The 26,809-nt window shown below is 39.2% G+C and overlaps 1 protein-coding gene across 2 annotated transcripts in view; it reads right to left on the reverse strand.

Moving 5' to 3' along the window:
- Nucleotides 1-26,809, reverse strand: part of fstl5 (follistatin-like 5) — a 214,931-nt gene that overhangs the window by 76,293 nt on the left and 111,829 nt on the right. For both annotated transcript variants that reach the window (XM_082506093.1, XM_082506094.1), the window contains exons 6-7: nucleotides 26,545-26,665; nucleotides 5,401-5,567 (exon numbers count right to left, since the gene is read on the reverse strand). In XM_082506093.1, coding sequence (XP_082362219.1) covers nucleotides 5,401-5,567; nucleotides 26,545-26,665 — 288 coding nt within the window. The remainder of the gene's footprint in view (nucleotides 1-5,400; nucleotides 5,568-26,544; nucleotides 26,666-26,809) is intronic.

The following is a 26,809-nucleotide window of genomic DNA, read 5'->3' on the forward strand; positions in this document are numbered from 1 at the left end:
AAATACCCTCCAGTGTAAACAAAGACGGAAATGTTTTGCAATCCAGCTAAAAATAGGCTGTTCGCCATTAAAATGTCAGTTCAATTTTATACAAAGAACCATTTTATTACTTACCTCTTTGTATTTCTATCCATGCAAATATTTTCATTTTTATGTGCCTATGTTTATAAGATTTCAGCTGTTGTAATTACTCCTGCGCCCCAGCACAATGGAGGTGAATGGTACTAATCTGTTGAGCTAACAAAACTGACATTTAAAAAAGGTGCATCTTTTCCTAGAAACACTTTTTTGTTTCAACTCCTCCTTATATAAAGTTTTGTATTTTGATTGTTTTTATGTTTGTAGGTGACTTATCTATGAATGCTTCATTGCAGATTCACTGCTTCGAATTGCCTTTTGAGAGGAAAGGAAAATGTTGGAAATGGATTGACTTAATCCACAGAGCTCACTCTCTAACTTAAGAAGACAGTTCCTGGAGAGAAATACAGCTGCTGAAGTTAATTTGTTTTGATGTTGCACCCATTGCAAACAAAATTCAAGTCACCTCTATCATAGCGGGAAAAGCTGTAAATGTCAGAGAGACATATTTCTAAATGTGACATAAAATACCTATCTGCACGGCTGACCACTACCAGGTATTTATTGGAATATATTACCCTTTAAAATAGCAATAAGGTGAAAGTATAATAGGCATGTAAAATTTGCTTTCCAACCTTACTTATGCTAATAATCCTAGTATCTTCTACTAGCTTAACACCTTTATTTAGGCAAGGTTACTTCTTTAGATTTAACTGTCCCATAAAAGTTTGCATGACAGTTCATGTGTAATATTTTCAGACTTTTTTGTCCCATCCCTGAGCTGACAGACATGATTTGTTGTCAGCACTTTACAGCTTTGTGGGCTTTTTTTGAGATGAAATAACAGAAAACGTGAATTGATGTCAGTTTGGTGAAACCAAAAACACCGTACCTGAGACGGGATCTGCTGGAAGAAAAACAGAAGTCAAAGATTTAGAGGTTCATTTCTAATCAAAGCATTTATGAAAGAGATGGATTCCAAACCAAAAAAGGGAAGCAAATAATAAAGTACCAACGTTTTCTTAGCCACTTATCCAAATGGGGTCTATAGCCTACTACCAGCTGTCAAGGGGTGGAAGTTAGGTCACCAGTCACAGAGTAACAGACAGAGAAAAATGGCTAATTTAAAATCACCAATTAACCTAACAAGCATTCCTTTGCACTGTGTGAGAAAACCGGTGCAAATCGAAGAACCCCACACATTGACAGGGAGAATATATACACACAACCAGGAGATTTGTCTTGGCACGTGCTCAGTAATTTAGGTACATTTCATCTCTTATCCATGAGACTTTTTCAGTCTCAGCTGATTGCAGGTTTCCCCAGTCTTATAAACAGTACAACTGCATAATGATCAAAATTATCATCATTATGTATCAATGAGCCACAAGCTCGGTTTCCTGATCATTGACATGCAAATTGTCATGAGCATTAATCAGTGGCCATGAGCATTACTCACAGAGAACTGGAGAATGGCTGAAATCACAGACTGCTTGAACTCTGAGATGGTCATTCCTTTTTACATAAATATCCGCTCAAACCAGAATTCCTTCCTCATCCTTTCATTTAAAGAGTGATGATTGATTGCAACCACTTAGCAGTGGTTACTTGGTTTCCTCAGTGCTTTTGGCACTAGTAAGTAGTAATCCTGCTGTGAACCTGATGCTTGCTTGAGGTGGACCATTTCTTGTGCATTGCATTTCGGGTTTGAAAGCCACAGAGACACAAAGTTTTAAAAAATATGCATCTCAACTCTTCCAACACTCGTGACATATATGAGATCAACAATGCTTTTCACTTGGGCAGCGAGTGTCCTCCTTTTCTCTTGGATCTCGTAACTCATCTTTATGCAGTGGTGGTAGTTTTGATCGTTATGCAACTGTACTGTTGATAAGCCTGGGGAAACCTGCAATCAGCTGAGACTGAAGAAGTCACTTGGATGAGTGATGAAACATTTGTACCACTGAAAATGTTGCATCCAAATAAATTCGATCAACTTTCTGGAAATCGGGAGTTATTAACCTGCCCTAGTGCTAACTCTTGCATCATCAAGGCTTAGTAAAAAATGATAAATGCACTTGTCTCAAATATGAACATTTGCAGTTTTTGCAATTTGTTTCTTGTTTTATAGTGTTTAACTGTGGCATCACTTTAGGAGATATCAGCTATTCTCTCAGCAAACTGTCTGTTGAATGCACACTGACACGGCAGCAAGTCACCCAGTACAGACAGTACAGAATATGAGCTAAGCTTCCAGACCATATGATTGCTTTGCTAAATTACATGTTTTTGTAGCTATTTTAAAACAGGACACTGAGTTTCAGTTATTTCATGTATTATCTGAAATGTGTTATCACAAAACTTGATTGAATCATCTGTTAGAAACAGCACAGGAGTTGCATTCAATTAAAAAAAAAAACAGCTGCTTAAGAATTATATCAGATAAATACCGACTTCAATGCATGTGATCAGAAAGGAGAATAAGAAACATTCTGATAAGCTTGTGCTGTTTCCTGTGTTTCATCTTCTCCTATTGAAGCTTTAATGTCTGTCTTCAAAACATGTCTATTTTTAAACATATGCATGTTTTTTATGATTCAGATCAAAGATTTTGGTCCTAATGAGATATGTTTCTATTGTGAAAGCACTAATTTAAGTAGGACGTACTACTCTGAAAGCTGCTGAGAAATACTGTATACAAATCCCTTCTAAATACTCCTTTAAATAGATGGATTTTCAAACTTTTGAAAAATTACAAAAATGTCATCATCTGAACTTTTGCCAAAACCAAAGAGTCATCATCCCCAAAAGCAAATACGAAGGTACACGCACAAACTCTTGCACAGAGACATGCACAGTACACAACTGTGTCTTTGGCTTGGCCACTCAGGGAGGATTGAAATACTGACAGCCTTGGATGATGATGCAATAGCCAGCAACTGTCAACTTCACGGAATTACAGTAAGCTGCTTTGTCAGAATTCAGAGAGGCTCTATTGAACTCCAGGATACAAGCGCCCCGCTGGGATTAATGTGCAATTCACTAAGTCTGAGGGAAAAAAAATCTAAAATAACAACGTTCTAAAATTGGGAGGGCCTGCGAGATTACACAGCATAAATCTCCCATGTGTACTCACAGGAATATAACTCCAATTAAGGCTGGCATCAGATGCTCACAAATATTAACAGACAGCAATTATACAGAAATTGTCTGCAAGGCAATTTGGGAAAGGGCTTGTGGATGCCAAATGCAGGCAAAATCCATTCTCCTCTCTGGAAAGAACAACAATGATTGACTGGATGTCTGAGGGCCAAAAATAAATCTGGAATGAGCTGCGCCTGTTCCACTGGTAGTTCCTCTTGATGCTGCGTGGCTTTCACACAGTATTCTGTTAAAAAGCAAGAGGCTGTTAGCATTCATGCTGATTGTCTTGCTGACACTGTTTAGTGTAAGTGAAGAGGTAATCTGAGCAACAGCAGAGGTTGTAAACTTGGGCGTTTTTAGGTACCAACAAAAAAAATCTAATCTGACAATCGCATACCCCGAGGATCAGACTAGATCAAGTTCTCTCAGTATGAAGTGCCAGATTAGTCCCTGTAGTTGTCCAACTCAGTTTCACTTCATGAAGCTGCACTGGCATCAACCCAACAGGCTGTGTGCACCATAGAGCGAGAGGCATAGCGAGTATAATTTATGTGTCAACATTTACCACAAGTACTATGAAGCCCTGGGGGTACCAAAGTGGGTTAGGGTTAATTAAAATGCAAACTGTCAACTCCGCTTTCTCCATGATGTGCAACTCAAACCTTGAGTTCTGTGGACGGACATCAAATTTTGATGCTTTCTCTAAGAGTAAGACGTTTGCAAACCACAAAAGGCAGAACTCTGATTACCAGCACAGCCTGTTCTCCTCCCTGCTCTCACAATAATGGGAAAAAAATGTATGAGTAGAAAAGGTGGAGAGATTTTTTTTTCATCTAAGTTCTGATGTAAAATCATAGCAATGCCCAACAGTTTTAAAATAGGTCATTTTTATTCCTTCGTCTATATGCTGTCATTTTTCCAAGCTATTGATGAACTCCAGAGAAAGCATTTCTTCATAATGAACCTCATTCAGTAGCAGAAGCTTTCATCCCTGAGCTGACATTTGAATTGAAACTACACCTGGGCAAGATCTGATACTGGTCACTGTGGAAACGGATGACAGTGCATGAAAAGCAGACAAAGACCACCTCTCGTTGAGATGCTGAACTCTGCCGTGTCTTCAGGCAAAATAAGAAGATGAAACAAAAAATGGTTTTGTTGAATCTTGCAAAACAAAAAACAAAGCAGTAAAACAGTTCTTGAAAAAGACATATGAAAAAGATCAAAGTCCAGGTTGACCTTACAAAAACTTGCATTTCACTTTTTTTCACTTCCATAAATCCTCTCAAGCGTTCTTGAGAAAAAAATCTGACTTACGTATGGGGTTGGCACAAGTTTCTATAATAGTTGCACATCACCTCCATCCAGCACCAGCACACTAGTTTAAAGCCAGTTGATGGTGCCAAGGATGACTGGCGACAGCTGGGCGCCTCTTACTCATTTTAAGGGTCATCAAGATTTAATGGTACATTAGTGGCTTCGCTGGGTTTCCCTTTATCTTCTTCGACAGTGTTGACTTAATTATGCACAGCAGTATCACACTCATCTTGGTCAGCCCAGACACATGGAGAGGAAAAGGGTAAAGCAAAGGAGCTGCCTCTGTACCTCTCTGTGTATCTCGCTACGTTAAGTATCCGTGCTCCTTTTGATGTGGATGAAAGTGACACAGAGGGCTGTCTGGGGCCGTGCATACAGATTAAAACGCCGACACATACGCACACGCAGTCTTTCACCAAGTTGTAAAAGTAGGTCCTTCCTCTAGGGCTGAACCCCTTCGGTATCCCCCTTCATCTTTTGTCTTTGTCTGAAATCCCAGCCCCTCCCAGCAGTCTCTAAACACAGACACCAGGAACACAAACTGACATTCCGGATTACTGTCAGGCCTACAATACAAAGCCAGTGCCAACAGTCAAATAAAATGCGCTGACAATCTGAGCCACTGCCAAAAGAATAAAGCTGAAATATGATGAGAAGAAAATATAGGAGGGATTTTTTTTTGTGTAATTTTTTTTCCAAAAGGAAAAAAAAAGTGACAGCCCTGCAAAAACTACAAATTGGTGAGACTTGCTGCTGTGAAAATGCAATAATTAGAACTATTCAAAGTTCTATGCACATCTAACTAGATTGCATCTATTTAGAAACAATAAATTAAAGGCAGTTTTGACAGGTAGCTCTTACATTGATGTCTTCCAGATTCAAGGAGTTCAGATACTGATGGTTTCTCTTCCACAATATAGGAGGTCTCCGTTCACCTGTGATGGCGCAAGTCAACACAGCACTCTGGCCCACGGTTACTGTTGTCACGCTGACTTTCTGGTCCTCTGGAAGGGTGAGCAGGTACGCATCTGTTGATGAGATAAACAGAAAAGTTTGAGTGACTGTCTTTGGCTCAATTTATGATTTTTGAAACATTTAACCTTCTGAGTAAAAGTAGCCTCTCTAAACTATGAACATGAAGGCTAACAGTAAAAAATATGATTCAACTCAGTCATCCTATATTTTTTCTGCATTGAGTACTCACGGGCTTTTCATTCTTCTAATGGCTCACAATTTACCCACTGAGATGTTTCAAAATTCATGGATTTCTCACATCTTTCTTGAAGCATAAAAACGAAGCATAAAAATAAGACACACAATACAAGCGTGTCTCAATTAGTTGCTACCGTGCTATAGCGGGAGACACTTCTTTTTTTAAATATGCACCGAGGCAGCACAATTATTGCATTTTGCACAGTAATGAGAGGGAATTAAGTTTAACGTTCTGTAAACACTTTGCATAATTTATGTGAAGATACTTTAATGGAAGTTCTGCTTTATCAGCCTCTCTGCAGAGTCTGTGTCCACCACTATGTATTTCTTTTTTTAGCTAAAAGAACAAACCTGACACTCTTGGGAGGCACCAGTACTACTCGTCGGCTGACTACTAAAATCTCAACTGAAGCGTGGTGCTTTGTAACTTAAAGCTGGAATATTTTTAACATGCTCAGTGTTCTAAGAGTTTAAAACATCTCCATGCTGTTGTAAAAGCCCAGGAGTACACACTTTCTGATGAAAGTAACATTGAAATCAAAAAAGAAAAAGGAAAAGAAAAAAATTCTCTATGTTCACAGAGGTTCCCCACAGAAACACAACCCCTCACCTCAACCAGAGTTAGTTTTTTGCTCGCTTCAGTATTTCTGCAGTACACCAAAGTGTTTAAAACCTCATTCTGATGATGATGAGACCAACACAGAGAGAATACTGCAAGTAAGTCAGATCGGGTAGCTTGGCGAGAGGTCACCATGGCTGAAGTTGTTTAATGCCTTGGTGTGTCCAGTATTTTGAAGAGACAACAAGTACAATTTACAGTCCAACTTTGCTGATATTATGTAATGTGGCCTGTGAAAGAATGCCTTTTAATCTTTCTCTTGGGTAATGAGCAATGGAGCAAAAGGAAACAGAGACTCAATTTGTTCTGCTCCTAAGGGCATGAAATACAAAACCTAATGAAAGAGCAGGTCCAACAGTGTTCACTTGCCACAGCCCAGAGAATGAGGATGAGAACACCTTCAATTACAGCATGACTCCTGTGGCCCTTTTACCAATGTCTGCTGATTGCTTTTTTTAACCTTCTCACTCATTTGCTGTGTTTGGTCCACTTGTTGTGTCTTTGAACTGTGAACTTGGCTAGCGTGTTAGATCCAAGCTAATCACACTGAGACCGCGTGAAAACTCATACTTCTTTTCAGTGGGAAGCTTTGAGTTAAGACTTCTAATCTCACATTTGGCCCAATGAAACCCTGTTTAAGCCCAGGCAAATCACTGCTAGGATTACATCAAAATTAGAGGATTAATGAGAGCCCTTTCTTCTGAGTGAAGAATAACTAAGTTTAAATGATTATACTGTTAGTGAAGTGTTGAACAAACTCTGCTGTAATTTATAAGGCTGCAGTTTCTTCTAGAAATTTTTTTCTTATTCAACTGCTGAAAAAGCGATTAAAAAAACACTGACTACCACTATAGCTCATTGGAGTGAGTCAGTGACCCGTATACCATTAGGCTATTGCATTAGTCTGTGCTTGAATAGATGCATTGGATAGATGAAAGAACAAAGACTCCTTAGCTACATCAGGAAGATGACCTATGTGCTTAGAGAATAACTCAGATAGCAAAAACCCAAGAAATAAGAGCAAGAAAAGGAACCATTATGGAAGGATGGATTTCTGCACGGCATGTACCACCAGCAGATGGAAGAAGTGGCTGATATCGTAAAATCCTATCAATGGCTGGACAAAACTGGGCTGAAAGACAGCACAGAGGCCCTAATGATGCCAGTACAGGAATGAGCTCTCAACGCAAGATCAATAGAGGCTAGGGTCCACCACAGCAGCCAAGACCCGAAGTGAAGGCTGTGCAAAGATGCCCCTGACACAATTCAGCACATAACAGCAAGATGCTCAAAGTCTATATATAACCAGAACACCATAAACAAGTGGCTGGCATAGTATACGGGAACATCTGTGCGGAGCATGGCCTGGAAATTCCTCGCACAAAATGGGATACACCCCATAGGGTGGTTGTGAATGACCAAGCTAAGAGCTGGTGGGCCTTCCAGATAAAGGTAAATAAACTGGTGATGGCTAACCAACCGGTAGTGGTGGACAAACAGAAGGCCATAGTGATACATGTAGCTATAATACCCAGCTGACATGGTCAGCTAAATCTGTCATAACAACTTCAGGAAGATGGAACTCGCAAACCTAGAGGTATACCAAGGGCTGAGAGAGGAGATAGTAAAGATGTAGAAGATAAAGGCAACAGTAGTTGCTATCTATCTTCAGTAGATAAACTTGAAGGATAAACTTTAGATTTCTTAATAGTTTTTTATTTTGTTATATTCCTATGTGTGTCAGCACGACAATCCCCTAGGAGATGAAAATTAAAGTGTTTCCTTCTTAATAACAAATGATCTTGAACACAAATATTGAAGTTGAAAAGAAAAGAAAACATTCAAACTAAAACCTAAAAAGCAAACATATTTGCTCATTAGTCAGTCTCTTTTGTTGGTTAATGATAAAATGTCATGTGATGCCCAGCACAGACAGTATTTTTTCGACGGAAATAAATAATAAACCTGCCACTTGTTTTGATTTAGAAAAAGCATGGTGTAAATGATATATGAAAAGCAATAACCAGCTTCATAAACGATTGGAACATCTCCCCTGTGGACACCGTAATATGACAGTCATTTGATGGAACACATTTGATTAATTAAGAACTGCTTCAATGTAATAAAGACATGACAACAGTTGTCAGCGGGGGTGATATGAGAGCTGTCATGGATGGAAATAAATAATAATGACTGAAGGGAAATGGAAAAACATTTAGGAGCAAAAACTAGTTTTATAACAGCTCATTAGACATGTTTTTTATGCAGTGTTGATGTACACGGACAACTTCAGGTCAACAAGGGAAACACTGTTTCAGGGCTTACAGATGCACTGCTCTCTTTAGCTCACCTCTTCAGTATTTTTTCATGTTTCAGCAAAGTGGATCCACTGCCACAGGTAGCATATAACGTCTGCTAACATAACAATTTATGTCGCCCCCTTTATTTTAGGATATAAGACAAAGTTGTAAGGACCCTAAGTATGGCGCAGGGTTGGTAGACAGTAAAGATTGTGTAGGAAGGCCAAAAAAACTGTTTCCATTGTGATGTTTGCGGGCACACAACGACCCAGTGGCACTGGTCGTGTTTGCCATATACTCTCTCTCAAGAGCCTGAGGACATTACAGCAGAACTCATAGTGCACAACCCTGTAAATAAGTGCTACTGATGCAACTGTTGACCTATTGCACCCTCATTGTGTTTTCTTAAGAACACTGCAGGCTATATCAATGAAAACTGAAGCAGCAGCTCCAGCTCGTGTCACTCGCCTTAAATACTTAGAAGTTGTCAAAATGGAAGAATTGCTTCTGCTTTTAAAGCTATTAGTATCTAAGAGACAAGGTGACATTTTGCCAGGTTCACCAATTATTACTTTTCAGATGTTCCACAAGAGGTTTTTTTGGGGGTGTGTGTGTCACTGTTTTTGCTTAAGAATCACACAATTTGTCCACTGGTTTTTTACCTTCCGTCATAAATTTCTTTCAAATGCTTGGCAGGCAAATTTAAGATGACTATATATGCTTAAAACAGACATTTATCAGTTCAAACATTTGATTTGTACTCTTTGTACTACTACCATTAATAATTTAAGAGATCCATCCATTCGCTTCCGCTTATCCTTTTCAGGGTCGCGGGGGGCGCTGGAGCCTATCCCAGCTGTCATAGGGCGAGAGGCAGGGTACACCCTGGACAGGTCGCCAGTCTGTCGCAGGGCTAACACACAGGGACAGACAACCATTCACACTCACATTCACTCGCACATTCACACCTAGTGACAATTTGGATTAATCAATTAACCTATCCCCACAAGCTGCATGTCTTTGGACGGTGGGAGGAAGCCGGAGTACCCGGAGAGAACCCACGCAAACACGGGGAGAACATGCAAACTCCACACAGAAAGACCCCGGCCTGATGTTGGAATTGAACTCAGGACCTTCTTGCTGTGCGGCAACAGTGCTAACCACCGTGCCACCGTGCTGCCCAATTTAAGAGATCATTGCATTCTATTTTTATTGACAATTTGGTAAGTCTGGTTTACGTTTATCCTTCCTGTAATAAATGGTTATTTATTTTACTTCAACTTTGTTTCAATCAAAGTTCATGAGAAAATAATGGGCTGAGTCTGAGTGTACTTTTACCAAATTCATGTTACATTAACTATAGTCATAGCAACCCAAAATGAAGCAATCAAGGTGTCAGGTAAAATGAACAATGTCCAGAAGAAAACATAATTGGGAAAGTAAGAAGAAAAACAAAGCAAGGAAAACAAAACACAATAACATGACCCTCATGCAGAAAGCAAAGATTTAAGGAAAGTGGATCCTCAGTCACTCGTGGCCACATACCTCCTCCTACCCTGACACTGATAACAATATAGCCAGCAGATCAAGGAGCTACTTGGTGCTCTACATGGTGCTGAGGTGGTGGTGGGTGGATACACTGACAAAAATCTCCTTCAATAATGTCCTCCCTAACCATTCAATTATAGCACCCTTGTATCGTAATGCTTTTGGAATACGCTGCAAGCAACAAACTCGATTTGCTGCTGATCCCCAGGGGGATAGAAATCTGTGAAGGTATAGGGAGAATTTTAAGAAGAAAGTGGGCAGGCAGACAGGCAGGCAAGCTTTAGCTATTGGGTGGAGCAAGGGTGGGATGGAAGGGAAGGGATCCGACCCGAATGAGAAAATCCTCAGAGAAAGGGGAGTCTGGGCGGCCAGAGCCAGCTGAAAGCCTTCAGCGTGCAGGAGCTCCTGTGTTAAAGATTTATCAGTGGAGGAAGTGGCACCGGCTCCTCTTTTTGGTCTGATTTGAGGCCTGAGGGACTCAGCCCCCAGAGAAGGATCAACCTTCACCGTTCGACCTGTAATTAGTGATTAACGGTAAGGTCCAGACTTTTGATTTACTCTCCTCTGCTCTCAGAAGGGGATGTTGGTCAGTGGCACGGCACAAGGTAAATCACCTATTGCACTGGAGGCAACAAGCTTGTCAGGGAAAATAGGCTCTGCCTAGAGGACGCTGCAAAGGACCAGCTGCATGAAGACAAATTGCACCAAGGTTGCTTAGCCAACCCTCTTACTCCATCCTCTATCATGCTCTGTCGCCCTCTTTTTCAAATACATGCTCACTCGAGTTGTCTTTCTTCACCGAGTCTTTCATTCCTTTCTAACTTACTCCCTCGCTCAATCCTAATGACATTCAATATTACCAAAGCTGAACGTCTGTGTAGCCCCAATTGCTTTTGAGTTTGACATTTTGAAGAGGAGATAAAAGTATTTTTCCCTGATGCTCAGTATTCATAGATCATATGCATAGACTCAAAGGTAAAAAACACCCCCCCAAAAAACAGAATACACATTCATCTGAATGCTCTCTGATCTTGGATGGTTGACTTGATTTGTGCAAACTTTCTCCCAAAGCAAGAAGAATCGAGTCTCTGCTTCTGTGTTTTTGATATAGCGCATGAATGACTCTGTGGACTTGGATGTTTGGCAGAAACAGAAAATAGTTTGACTGGTGAAACATTCCCATGTCCTTTGTTTTCCCAAAGAAGATTCGTAGTTTTGCTTTTCATGTTGAACTGCTGTGGCTTATTGCGCTACTTAAAGAAAATAAATCGTTCCCTGTATAATAAGAAACAAAACACTAATCAGGTGACTTTTTATGCATTTATTAAGAGAAACCCACATTGCTGACAGGGAAACATTGCGCCTTTCCTTCATTCCTTACTTGGTAATGCAGAAACAACCTAGCTGTGAAGACCAAAAAGCAGTTTTTGACATCACTGGGAAAACTTGGTGAGAGAGTACAAATGAAAGGTTTAACATAACCATAATTGTTGTTCAGGGGAGAAAAAGATGTAGTCGGAAGAAATTTACAGCTTACAAGATTACCTACAAGAAGCTGACTGCATGTTATAAAAACCAATTATTCCAAAACAATCTTACGTAAGCTCAAAAAAGGCTGAGCTTACACAGAATATTTATATTATGACACTATGAAGCATTTTTTTACAGTTCTCTCACCAAACTGCCATAGATAGATTGGCGACCTGTCCCGAGAGTACGTTAAAACAGCTGGGATAGAGACTGCGACCCTGAATTGGATAAGTGGAAGAGAATGGATGGATGGATGGATGTGAAGTAATAATGGCTCTCTTATTTCAGTATATTCTTTATATTAATAAGTATGTGTACACAGTAGCAGTGTCTTCTTATTCCACCAGAGCTGCTTTTCATTACTGTGTCTTATGCGATGCCTTGCTTTTTCCAAAATTGCTTTTCATTGTGTTTTGTCCTTAATTCTTTATGCAAAATGGGGAAATTATTTAATAATTTTTCAAAGAATGAATAAGCAGACAGGAAAATATAAACAGATGCAGACATGGGACTTGTTAACTCATCATCACGTACTTGTAATTAAGATCTTCTGAGCAGATCTTTTGAGCTTAGACGTTGGTAACTGTAATCGATATTGTCAGAGGCAGCTGTACTTAACGTTTGCACAGGTGAATTCTGCAAAATAAATAATAAATTTGGGTTTGTTTACATGGAAAACACTGCAGCTCAACTTCAGGTCAAAGAACAACGAGCTGCCTTTTATGATGAATCTGTGCTTGTAAGAGATGATTATATAATGCACAGCTATAGGGGCGGCGTCTCAGCATCTCGTGTCACCTTTCACCATCTTGTGAAGGAGGATAAATAACTGTGCTTTTGCAGCTTGCTAAAACCATCTTAAATATGCAAAAAAAATTACAGGTATTAGGTAAAAGGTGAGAATATTATTATTATCACCTTCAACCCTCCTCCCACGAACATTCTAAACATCAGGATGGCTTTAAAACAGTCACAAATGGCCTTTGTGAGTGCATTACCTCTGGCTGATCAGCCTCTAGTCTGTTTCCAAGCTGCTGGTAGAGATCCTGAGGGACGGCCTGCATTAGTATGCTACAGAGTTTAAGAGGATGTCTAATTGGACTAATTTTATCACAGCTACCTTGTGGAAAACAAGTAATGAAAAAAATCCTCCATCTTCCTGCTATAAGTAAATCACACGGCACTTAAGCTACAGCATAAGAGAGGCTATATTTCAATGACTTCTTATTTCTTAAATATAAAAGCCACTAGGCCACTAATGCTGCTGACTCCAGTATGTGCTGATGCACTTTACTGACAAACATCAGGCACCAGTTTGTGTGTTAAAGGGGCAGTATACACTTCCACCCAACTGTCTTGGTTTCTGCTAGTTTTTCAGCAACATTACAGCCAGGCCTACACCTTCAAATAGATGACAGGAGATGTTAAATGCTGAGAGAAGCAAATGAATGCAGCAACCCGTTTATGCTGAAACATTCCTGACAGCCAGAAAAGCAAGTTGAACCTTTCTCACTCAGAGAGCTGTAGAACTTATTGTAAGAAATTTCTCCTCACTGGGAATTTAAACCTGACCCATCAGTGGCACATGAACAGTAGTGAAGAGTTAATTCATTGAAACCCCACTGTTTCCAACCTCGTTGTGCACAGGACTAGCTGCCATGGAGAAACATGTTTCACAAGTAAACTTACTGAGTACCTTGTGCCCACTGAATCAGCATAGTGAAACTGCAAAGCTCATACTGAAATTGGTAATGTATTGGGGTGGCAGGGGGGGCTGGTCTCGCTTGTCCCCCCACAGTGTTGGTTTGCAGGGTGATGAGTCATGTCAATGGGAGCGCATACATAGACAAATTATACCACACTATCCATCCATCCATTCGCTTCCGCTTATCCTTTTCAGGGTCGCGGGAGGCGCTGGAGCCTATCCCAGCTGTCATAGGGCGAGAGGCGGGGTACACCCTGGACAGGTCGCCAGTCTGTCGCAGGGCCAACACACAGGGACAGACAACCATTCGCACTCACATTCACTCGCACATTCACACCTAGTGGTAATTTGGATTATCCAATTAACCTATCCCCACAAGTTGCATGTCTTTGGACGGTGGGAGGAAGCCGGAGTACCCGGAGGGAACCCACGCAAACACGGGGAGAACATGCAAACTCCACACAGAAAGATCCCGGCCTGATGTTGGAATTGAACTCAGGACCTTCTTGCTGTGCGGCAACAGTGCTAACCACCGTGCCACCGTGCTGCCTTATACCACACTAATGGACTAAAAAGTACTTTACTCGAGGATTACTTCAAATTTAAAAAGTACATCAACTTCTTCTTTTAATAAATTCTGGAGATATAGCAGAAACATGTTTGAAAATGAGCCACAAGTTATGAAACCATTTTAGCACTTGAATGAAATACTCAGCAGGGGTTTTGACAAGCAACAGTCAGACTATCCATTAACTCTCACTCTACCATGGGTGCTGACTAACAGCAAACTTGACTTAATGGAAGCAGCTTTTCCTAGAAGAGGCCTGGCTGATGGTTTGGATGTCTAATTATAATCTTCAGAGAAGTAAAGGGTGTAAGTCAACTAATTTTCAAGCCTGGCAAAGTCTGTATTACACCACGCGTGGGATAACACATGATTAGAGGTGGACTAGGTTAAAAAGAAAAAGAATGTGAATAAAAACAATTATAATAAAAAAGAAACAAGAAAAGATAATTAATAAAAACCAAAAGGAAATCACAACTGTACAGCCAGAATTGTTATGCTCCTCCAAATCAATTTTAAAAAGGCTAATAAGTTTGAGCATTCACTCTAGCAGCTAATTGGAAATGGTTTCTCAAGTGAATCTAGTATTTGCTCAAACTTAGGTTAACTTTAATTGATTTATATTTTTTAAATTCACTGACAATATTTGGTTGGCAACATACAGCAAAGAAAAAAAAAGGAACATGGCATTGGGTCAAAAAAATAAAGGTATTACACAAGCAATGTTTCGTTATAACAATTAAGTGAGCGGCTTCACTGAAACACTCGTCCTTGTCACAACTATTTTTTTTAAACCAAGAAGTCCACTCTGCAATTTCCCTTTAGGTAACAAGCTTTTGGAATGCCACCAACACAACAACCAGCTTAGTTGGGTAAAGAGTTGGGTAAGGAGTAATACATGACTCAGTTAAAAAAAAAAACAAGATTATTTTTTAAATGACACTCATCTTATTAAGGATTCAAAAATAACTACACATAACAGATATTACGGAAGGCTATTCATGTTTTATGTGTCTAAAATAACAAAAATATGAGCTGATATATTTTTAAGTCACTAATTTTCTGCCTTAAAAATCTGATGTGGGTTGGACTCTACTAATGAAAGAAACACTCATCTCGATGTTTCAAACAGATAAATAAAATCCTTCTCCTCCCGCACAAAGCTTTGAATAATCAGGCCCCATCTTATCTAGACCTATTGATACTATATGACCGATATAGAGAATGTGCCTTTCACCTACTTGTGGTTCCTTTTAAAGTAGAAAGGGAGGCAGAGCTTTTAGCTTTCAGGTCCCTCTTCTGTGGAAACCGCTTTCAGTTTGGATTCAGGAGATAGACACACTCTATACTTTCAGGATTAGGTTTAAAACTTAACTCTTTGATAAATCATATAGCTAGGGCTGGATCAGGTGACCCTAAATCCTGCCTTAGGTATGCTGGAATAGACCTAGGCAGCCAGGTGCTTCCCATGATGCACTGTATATAAAGTACCTTTTGATTTGTTGTAATGTGATGCTATGTCGATAAAATTTAACTGAATTGAAAATTAGATTTCAGAAAAAAATATATAACATTATGTAATTACATCTTTTATAATGTCTACGGCTGGCAAAATATTACAGTATGTGAATGACCACGGCAGACCCGGTGACATATTTATGCTTTGCAGCACACTTTATTTCAAAAACGGTTGCTGTACATCCACACACTGAGCTGCAGCTCTCCCACTGCCAGCTCAACATAACAACAACCACTATAACAGGACCCGGTGCAATACTTAAGTCGGCGAGGCATGATTGCAGATGCCGTGCAGGTGCGTACGCCTTCCCTGCACGGCACTGCAGGCCACGCCCCGCCATATAGTACCACAGCATTATCTTAGAACACAACTGGATATTGCATTAATATAACAAAACGCACTCATAGCTTACTTCAGGTGTGTTAACATGTGTCTGGATTATTCTTGCACTCGAAAAATGTATTGTTAATTTTGACCATCCCCCAAAGCACAATAACCAGGCTTGGATTCTTTTTTTAATGTTTTTATAATATAAAACGCTTTTGTTTAACAAGTGGACAGAAATAGGCTTTTGTTAAAGTAACACAGATTTATTGCCTTAACTACATACTGATCAATCGTGCTAAAATGCAGTCAGCTGCCCAAGGCTCATTTTGAACCAGGAAAAATCATGCTGTAGGTAGTTGGATATGGTGGATAACCCCTACATGAATACACATCATGTGTTTTGATGCAGACAGTAGAAATTCTTTCTGTGTGAGGATCACAAGAGTAATATATGATAGCTCACGTTACAGTCCATCTTAGCTTCCCACCAATCCCTCAGGAGGCCAGCGGGCACTCCAAGGCTTTTTAGTCTCAGCAGAAATCAAAGAGGTGGTTATATTGGATATGTGTTCTGTCAGCAGGTGTCATGGTTCAGATCAATATGTTGATAACCAAGGAGACTGGAGTATGTCATTACTATGAATCAGTCAAATATTGTATATTCTATTAACTACATACTGCATCCCACATTCTTTAAATAAACCACCTATTTCTATCATGCTAACAGGATATAACCTAAAGTAGGGCAAATACAGTTTACAGTTGAAATGTAAGAAAGGGACTCAAATCTGTATAATAAGATAAGATAAGATAACTCTTTATTGTCATTGCACAGTCATACATAGTACAGTAGTACAATGAAATTGGAAAAACTGTCCTACGTCGGCACTACATATAACACAACACGACACGATATGACACATCACAACGTAACAAACAACACAACACAGTATATTAACTTAGTATAAAAAAGAAGAATAAGTGTATGTGTATTGCACACTGTTATTATTGCACATTAATTACTATTGCACCTTGTTATAAATATAAATATTATTGTTATCGTTTTAAACATTGTTACCTCCCCCTAAAAAGTCCAGGGAGGTATCCAGTCAGGTCAGCTATTTACATTGATCAGGGCTATTGCCCTGTTGTAAAAGCTGTCCTTGAGTCTATTTGTTCGGGACCTCAGCAGCCTGAACCTCCTGCCAGACGGCAGCAGCTTAAACACCCGGTGTCCTGGGTGTGTGCAGTCCCGTAGGATGCTGCGTGCCCTCTTGATGTCTATGGACCTGAGAGGGGGGTTTGTTAGAGATAGATTTTCAAACTAAAGTTTGCCTCAGGCTGCATTCATCCAGAGAGATCTTTCCAAATACTTTCAAATTCATTTTCACTGTTGTCTGCCAAGCAGTATGCCTCAAGATTGCATTCAGTAGGTGTTCCCAAACTAATAACATTTAAAGTGTGCGGTGCACAGGCAAAGCACATTGTGATTGTACAGCCAACTTCAAAGAGCTTAAAAAGCTCACTAACACAAGGATTCAGTCTCTGTGTGAATTGCACGCATCAGCTTTCAAAAGCCCTCAATCTAAAAGCACCCGACTTGGCTAATCTTAAACCACCCTTTAGACACTGTCCATTCTTTCAGCTTGTGGATTTGGTTCCTGAATTTAAATACAACAAAAGTTTATTTGCAAGTGCGCAAAAGAGTGTAAAAAGTCTACAGTAGTACTTTTTTCTATGTGCCTTTTGAATTGGCGTAGCACCTTCTGCTGTCCTCAGTTGCTTACTGAGGTTTTTTCTTTCTGGTAGTTGTTTAATTTGAGTAAAGCAAAGAAAGAGATGGATTTCCACAATACGGGGAATATTTATCTTCTGCTATTCCACAGAGGAAAGTATCAGACTTAGCATTAAAGCAGAAAGTATCCTACTAACTACATATATAGTAGCAAGCGTGATACATTTGCCACATGTGCAGGCAGCAGCGTCTTCTTTTAAAAATAAAATAATTCAAGTGCTGCTACTGTATACTGACTAAACATGGCATAAAATTTGCACTTTACAACAAATGCCATAGTGCAGGTATAACTACTGTATGTACTGTATTATAGATTTTGTTACAACACATTGATCTGTACATATGGTTTTTGACAATAAAGATGACTTTGACTTGACATTCGTATTTAGTGAGACATGTATATTTACCATAGTTGAGTTTATTTTCATGTTGTATTGCTATAAGATTCCTTATATATTTTGCTCTACTCTAATATGACAGATGTTACTGTATATATCATTTTGCACATGTAAAAGAGCACTGCCAATGCTAAACAGTCTTCTTCTCTCAAAGGAAACATTGCTGCTGGACTAAAACAGCTCATTTGTAGTTCAGGTCTTTTTCTGTCTCCATCACTATGTGAATGAAACTATTTGCTGCAGTTGCAGCATTTTAAAACAATCAAAAAGTTGAGTTTTTTTGTAATGCCAAAATGAATCAGAGCAGACTGGGCTTTTTGGAAGACAGATATTAAAGAAACAGACTCTAAAACTGAGTGCTGCAGATAAAGGATGGCAAGATGTGGTACAGTATGTAAAAGATAACTAACATAGTTTAAGCATGTAAAACTTTTCTATGAGACCCCAAAATAAAATCAAGGTGCCTGGTAATGAGCATGATGCGGGTGCTTCAGTGTCTGTGCAATGTATTTTGTCACTCGTGCGCCAAAAGTTAATGACACTTTGTGATAGATGACACCTTATCTATTTACCCATGATGCACTGAGCCATCATTCACCAAATTATTCAACGATGACATGGTACTCACTATCAGCAGCATGGCAGACATCATTCATATCTGTAACATCATCTAATTAAAAGACATCACTTCTGCCAGACAGTTTCCTTACTGCTAGCTGAAGCAAATTGATTCTCAACCCCCTTCCAGTGTATGCAAAGCAGGAATGAATAATGCATGGACATTAGAATCTTATCTTCTGTCCTGACAAACAATGTTGCAATACTTTGAATATTCCATAAAGGTGTGCAAAGGGTCCTTATTAGCGCAGCAGTCAGACAGGTGTCGTTTTCATGGAGAGTCATTCTGCCTTTACTGCTGTTCATTTCCAAGCCACACCATAGTTCTGGATACACTGAGCCAACGGATTTACTTTATGATCGTGCTCAGTTTACGATAGCGCTTAAGGTATTTGCATAGATATTATGTTGGCAATGAAGTGAGAAACTATAACTTTACAGTGTAGTTTTACCCCAAGCTCTGTGACCAGGCTCTATCAGGCTACAACCTACAAGTCACTGAAATAAATGTTCAGTGCTCTGACTCAGATTTATACTGGAGATGCCTGTTATTGCAGCATTATCAGCAGCTGCGCACCAGCCCACTCAGATTAAAAAAAGAAGAAGAAAAGAATTAAATATGTTTCATTATATAGCTGCTTTCTACCTGTGCACAGACAGAACACTATCAGCAGTAATAAAATAGATTAGCCATGCTCAGTAAAACTGATTGATTTGTGTTTTTAGTAAGTTCAATATACTATAAAAAATAATGCTTTTCCAATTAGCGTTTATGTTGCATGATTGTGAGCATCAGAGCAAAATACAGTATGCAGCCTGGTGATCTACCTGAAATATATATTTTGGGGAGTCTGGGTTGTCTTCCCAGTTGAATGAACAGGTATCCCCCTCGTCTCAAGACACAGTATAATGGACATGTCCCACGTTTTGTTTTTCAAAAGTCAACAAGACTTTTTTTTTTTTACCTCAAATCTGGATTTTATTAAATGGTGAAAAAGGGTGACTACTGTCACCATGACAATCTTCTACCAATCAAAGCAATTGCAAGGAGCTTTTCAGAGCTAACTCTCCAGTTACACCGGTGTAACTGGCAAGTTAGCAATCAAACCTAACTCCAGCAATCACTTGCCAACCAGTCTGGTTTTACACATTTTTCTCTCTGGTGTGAAAAGAGAGATTCTGTTTTTCTGTGAGGTTGTTTAAATATCTTACTTGTTCAGTTTGAGATGAATTTTATTTAAATATACACTTATTTATACTTATATGTTGATCTCCCCAGTTTTACTGACGCTGACTGAAAGCTAGAAGGCCACGCAACATCACCTTGAAATTACTTAGCAAACTAACAAAGTCACATTTAAGCTTAAAGAAAAAAATCTGCTGTAGTAGATCACATGTTACTTGGTTTTACATTGCAAAAAAGATGGATGTAGGTTTTCAGGTTTGAAAAGTAAAGCGCAAATGGAAGTGACTTAAAAGACTCGCAAAAAGACCAGTTGTATAAAGATCAACGTGAAAATGACCCTTGGCTCCCTTGCTCTGTGAACTCTGTAAAAAATGAGAAAGGAGGATGTCCTCATTTACCAACCACTTGATATTCACAAGTCATTACCCAATAAGCGTAAGGTTCCATAGCCAGATCCATCCTTCACTTGTCAGATCCAGCTCCAAAAGATCAAAATACCAATGTCTGATGTCACGTTTGCTACATCTATCTTTTATACTGCCTATGGTTTTAAACCTTTACTCCCTAAACACCAACTAGGAGTAGCACTTGAAGCTCTTTTCTGAATTGAGCGGTTTTTGTCATGTTTCAGGCCTGCTTACAGAACAAAACGATGGGTTTGCATCAAATGTTTGTGATTAAATATTTTAATACTAGCTCCCCTTATTGATTCCTCCATAGTTAGAAAGATGTATTTCTATAAAATTAACTACTTCGCTGCTTCTCAACTTGAAGGAATGGCAGTGGATTGGGGTGTTGGCTTTCTGGTCAGTATCTAGAAGAAAGACACTTTATACTACACTAGAGTTACTATCACCTCTCTCTACTGACTATATGATAGATAAGTACATTTACATAGAAATTAGGAGAACTAAATTCTTCAGTCACGCTGTTAAGTCTCTAGAGATGTTGGTCTTTTTATCATCATTTCTTTCTGAGCTGTGGGCCTATCTTGAAAGGATGGAAGTATTTAGGAGAGAGAAACAGGTTTGGACATGAATAGAGTGAAGAAGCACAAGCTGAGTACTACCATGACCTCCAGGTATGTAATGCACGTCAGTAAACCAAGTATTCAATATTGAGTGTTCGGTGAAGAGAGTTGAATTCCTTTGAGCAACCTGATACTGCCCACATGGGATGGAATAAAAAAACAAAAATCTTTTTTGCTTTATATGTATTTCTATCTCACACTGAGATATACACAGGAAAATGAGTATGTTACATGAGAACTTTTACCACTGAAAGTATTGTGGATTTATTTCTGTTTGTTTTCTATATTAATATACTCAGAAATCCTGAGTTGTTGACAAAGACACATTACTTCAGCTGTGCTAAGCATATTGTTTATTGATTGCCTCTGTAACTATTAACATCAATATAGAAGCAATTTCCAGTAAAGCGTCTTAAAAAATAGCTTAGCCAAAGATTAATTCTGCACTTGGATAATTATCCGCTGTCGCTAAATAGTAACATAAAGTGGCACGCAAGGATAAAAAAAATGAAAAAGTCTAAAAGAGGAGTAAGGCAGGTTGAAAGAAACTCCATCACAGAGTTTATTTACTCACATTAAATATCCTATTTCCTTGTGAACAGTTAAGTTGGAAACTTGAGAAAAAAAGAATCCTCTGAAACCTAAAAAAGGAAGAGACAGAGCAACTCAACTCTTCAAAGAATGGGGTTCTGTGTTTCTGTGACTTGCCAGAAGGGGTTTCTCTCCCACACATTCATGTATGATGTGGAATCCAGCAGACTAGATGAGACTCTTGCACTTTGTCATTTGCTCCTGTGACTTTTTTTTCTTGGTCTCCTCTAGGAAATGCTTCAAATACAAAGGGCTGATAAGATGAAGGTTGATTATGAATTCTCTCCCTCTGCTAAATGTGTCAAGCCAGCCAAATGTCAGAAGATATTCTGTCAGAGGATATTGAGCTGACTGAAAATGTCAGACAGGGAGGAACCGTGAATAGGAAGGAAACAAAAGACAGAAACTGGTGCACATGTGTTAGTGTGACTCAGATATCACACAGCACCTGTTGTCTTTATGCTGCCTAATGATGGAGATTTGGATTGAACTACTGTTTCTAAGAAGTTGTGACCTGCTTTCTTTTGAACCATTTCCACTTTGAACTCCTTCAATAGTACAACACAGTTGGCAACAATCTGCAGGTCTCAGTGAGTAAACTTTGGCAAGACATCACATATTTCTCGAGGTTTACCACAATCCTAACTTTGTAATGGCCAAAAGAACAGAAACAGGCTGTCAGTTCAAATGTTAATAACAAGTTAGGTCCTTCTCAGATTTCAAAGAAAAACTCAAAGCCTAATTAACTGCATACATAAAACTGTTCAAAAAGAGTTATAAAAAATATGATCTTCTCGAACTATAAAGAAAAGGAAAATATTTAAATTAAGTGAATGTCTCCATTTAAAAAACAAACAAACAAACAAAAAAAAAACCTCATGATGTGATATTATAGTATATAGTATATCAGAAATCTGTTCACTATTTTTATTACAAATTATATCAGTAAGGAAGCTGACTAAATATTGATAATTTATGGCAAAGGGGTGGGATTAAATAAGTGTTTACTTCTTCCCACTCCCTTTCAACATGTAAATTAATCAGAACATTTTTTTTGTATGTAATTTGTATAGCATTTTTTCTTTCTTATTTTCTTTTCTAAATGTACTTGTATATTGTTCACATGTTGAAATAAATTACTGTTACGACCCGGCTCAAAAGCCGCAACATAAAAAAAGGAGATGAATAACAGAGTGTGGGTGAGAAGAGGTTTCATCCTAAAATGGAAAACCAGGTTGGCTAAAATGGCTGGTGCCACCAAGGCAAAGACTAGTGCACTGCCGGAATGCTTGCCTCAGGTATGCTTTTATCCACACCTGACTAGGTGTGGCCAATTAGCACCAGCTGAAAACACTGAGACGATTAGAAGCTGCAGAGGGACGTAACACCTCCTCCCTTAAAAGGGTTCCTCTAGGACCCTTAAATTTATTAAAAGCCCCTCTGAAGCCTTCAGTTCCTTGACCCACAAACCTGGAATAAAAGTTAAAGCTAACAGAAGCACAGTGTTCACGTTATAGTTGGCATCTCTAAGCATGGATGGGCATGAGGATTTGAAGTTGCCACACTGAACAGACAAAAAGTAACATGTGACCAACACAAAGGAGCACAACAGTCAAACCCAAAATGATTACCTGATCTGCTACAACACAAAACCAAAAGTAGCAACAAATAATCACAACCAAGTGATCTGTTGTCTCCACCACACAAACAGTCACATACAAGTGGCCCTATACCACAACAAGTTACTTTAATCCAAAAAGTTCAGTAAATCAAGCACACCAGTGACCAACCACAAACTGGAGAGCTATGGCCACACAATGATCACATCAAGGGTGGCTCAGCACCCCACAGTGTTATTGCCATCACCTGGCCAACAACACTCACAAGTGATCCAACAAAATAGCCATATTCCCCACAACACTAAAAGGTCACATCACAAAACACTCACCTCACAAGGATCTCATTAGCATCCATCAACACTGACATATGCACACACATGGCGTACACACAATGCCAACTTAAAAACAGCCTACCTGCCTCAGCTACAGACCATGATCATGAATGGTCTCAGACCTCCTACCGAGTTTGGTCCCACTGATTTACTATGTGCAACTCCCAGCCTAAAACACTAAAAACAACAAAACCCTTACTTTTCCTACCCTAGTCTTCAGTGGTGTACCAGGCTCGAGGCAACTTTAAACGCGAACTCGAGAGCAGGCAGCAGACCAGAGATACAGTCTCCTACCAAACTCTGAAGCGTACCCCCACCCAGGATAGCCACCAAACACAATAAACTAAAACAATAAAGCAAAACAACAAACAAGTGCTTCGATGGAAGGGCAGCACAGCCACCCAGCTGAAACACACTTACTAAAGGGAGTTTGCACAATTACAGTGACCACCATCACTCACCCACTTAAAAGCAAAACAAACTGACATTCAGTCTCCACTAAAATGTCCAAATATCCTGGACGAGCCCCCACTTATGTTACGACCCGGCTCAAAAGCCGCAACATAAAAAAAGGAGATGAATAACAGAGTGTGGGTGAGAAGAGGTTTCATCCTAAAATGGAAAACCAGGTTGGCTAAAATGGCTGGTGCCACCAAGGCAAAGACTAGTGCACTGCCGGAAAGCTTGCCTCAGGTATGCTTTTATCCACACCTGACTAGGTGTGGCCAATTAGCACCAGCTGAAAACACTGAGACGATTAGAAGCTGCAGAGGGACGTAACAATTACCAATCAATCATATTTCTTTTATGAAGACCAAAGGTTTTACACACGTTAAAAAAAATTGCTTATGTCCCAGGAAAACCAGAACCATCACAGGTGACCCCGTGCGCCCCGTTCACCACCTTTTTGACCCGTTGCCCTCTGGTCAATCAGGTCCCTCACCTCCAGACTCGTAAACAGGTTCTTCCCCTTGGCCATGCAGACTTTCAATAAACACTATCCCTGACAACCCACCCCTGCCCACCCACCTCAATAATCTAAGCCATGGTCTGAGAACCCTCATCACTCAGACCCCTCACACTAGAGCTGGGCGATAGAACGATAACGATATGTATCACGATAAAACTTTTACTCGATAGAGAAATTAAGCTATCGCGATAGACCTCGCCGCTCCTGTCCTCTTAAAAAAAAAAAAAGAAGGTCAGCCAATCCAAATCAAGTAGCGCAGAGCCGAACCAATCACAGCCGCAGCGTCACGTCGCGTGACTTGTTACGTACAGCACAAGTGCCAAGCCGCACGTGTGTTTGTTTGGGAAGCAGCCAGCGGGTAATGGAGGCAGCGCGTAATGGAGGAAATGAGTGTGCCGACTAGAAAAATCAACCGAGCGTTACCGAAGAGAAAACAGATGATGGTTCCAATGCCGGAGAGATTGTCGAACGGAAGAGCCATAGAAGTTCCGTAGTGTGAAGGTATTTCGGCTATTTCAAGTCTGACAAAAAACAGAGTAGCGTGCACTGTAAATGTGCCGAAAGCAAGTCTGGAAATACAATAAACTGGTGCATGCGTCACACTGTGCGCCACGTTATTGTTTCGGTGAAATGAATTTCTACAATACTGTTACTGTTAATTCTACTCTCTGCAGTGTTTAAATGCTTACATATACACACAGTTACTGTCGGTCCACACATACGACTGGGTTCTGCTTCTATGCCCCAGCTTTGTTTACTTTTTCCCACCGAGGCTTCTAGACTTCTGATTGGCCAACATTTCTGCACGGTTAGGAATCTAGCGCCACCTGCTGCTTTGGCATGTTCATAGCAGCGTTTTCCTTCATTTCTGCCTTTATGTGTGTACGGGATTATTTTTTAAAACGAAAACGGAAAATCTCCGTTTTCAAAAATACCCGTGTACGTGTGGACGTAGCCTCAGTCTCTGACTGGAAGCGCTAATTCATCATTCGGCTTTTGTCAGACTAAAGTAACTGTTAAAACTGTTTGAAAAGCTCAGCTATACAACAAGGAGAGATTGAGAATTTCCTTTTAGTTCTCAGTTTATTTGATATTGACAAAAGTTAGTCAATTTTGTCTGTTCTTCTGTAAAACAAACTAAGATTTATTTTTAGAATTAATATTTTGTTTCTAAGTGGAATTGACAATTTAGTCTGTTTCGTTTGTTCTATTTTGAAACTTAAACGCTTTAGCAGCTGCCTTTTGTGTAGTTTGCAATATTTGCCTTTATTTATCTGAAAAAGTCTCATGTTCCTTAAGTACATCTCCCCTGTTGAACTTATTATGGGAAATAAATATTTAAATAAAAACAAGCTGCTGATTATTTCACATTTTACTTGTGAGCAACGGCACATTTAAATCTTACAAATATAGTTATTTGGCTTATATCGTGATAGATATCGTTATCGCCTGAAATGAAAAAAACATATCGTGATATGAAAAAATCTCATATCGCCCAGCTCTACCTCACACACAGACTCTATTCAGACTACGTTTTTGCTTTGCACTCATTGTTCTCTAATGTGTGCCTTTCTCCTATTTTTGTATATATTTCTTTTGTTTTGTATACACCCCTCTTGATTGTATATATTTCTCCTATTTGCCATTTATTCCTGCTGTCTACTATTTATTTTTTATTCCAGCACAGTTGTATGTGTACTTGTTGTAAGTGTGCAAGGACAAATAAAGGGCTATTCTATACTTTTATGCTATTAAAAGGAGAATAAAGAAGAAATGAGCATCAGTATCAATGAAATATGAGTATACACATTAATTATGTCGTGGCATCTGAGAGATTTTTTTTTTCCAGGGTTTCAATTTACTCTCTGTTTTCTCATAATACTCATAATTACTGCACTACTTTCCAAATCAATTAACTAACAACTGGGTAAAAAGAACGCCATTGTAAACATTGTCGTAATGTTTACACACTAGGACAATATGAACCATCAACTTTAAAATATAGTTTTTTTTTAAAGACAAGAGCTATTATTTAGTATTGACTAAAACTGCAAATTTAAAAATACATTTCTGTCACATCTGATATATATTTTACTGAACAATGTAAACAGACGATGGGAGTAACAAAACTGTATCCTCACCAAAGGCTGTGTAGAACTCCTCTTTTGTAAGGTGCTCATCATCGTTCACGTCGTTGTACTTCAGCAAGTCAAACAATGTGCATTCAGAGATGTCCTTGGATAGACCTTCTTGCTTGATGACCTTCAATGAGAATACATCAATCGTTGGTTAAAGAAGGTTAAGAGCATTTTTTTTTAATTCTGTTTGTGTGTGTCTGTTGGTTTTTTTCAGTACTGTTCCAGAAATTATAATAAAACAAAACCTCTATGCAATTAATGTTGCCAC

The sequence above is a fragment of the Aulonocara stuartgranti genome, assembly GCF_965226115.1.
Source record: "Aulonocara stuartgranti genome assembly, chromosome: 2".
NCBI classification, from domain to species: Eukaryota; Metazoa; Chordata; class Actinopteri; order Cichliformes; family Cichlidae; genus Aulonocara; species Aulonocara stuartgranti.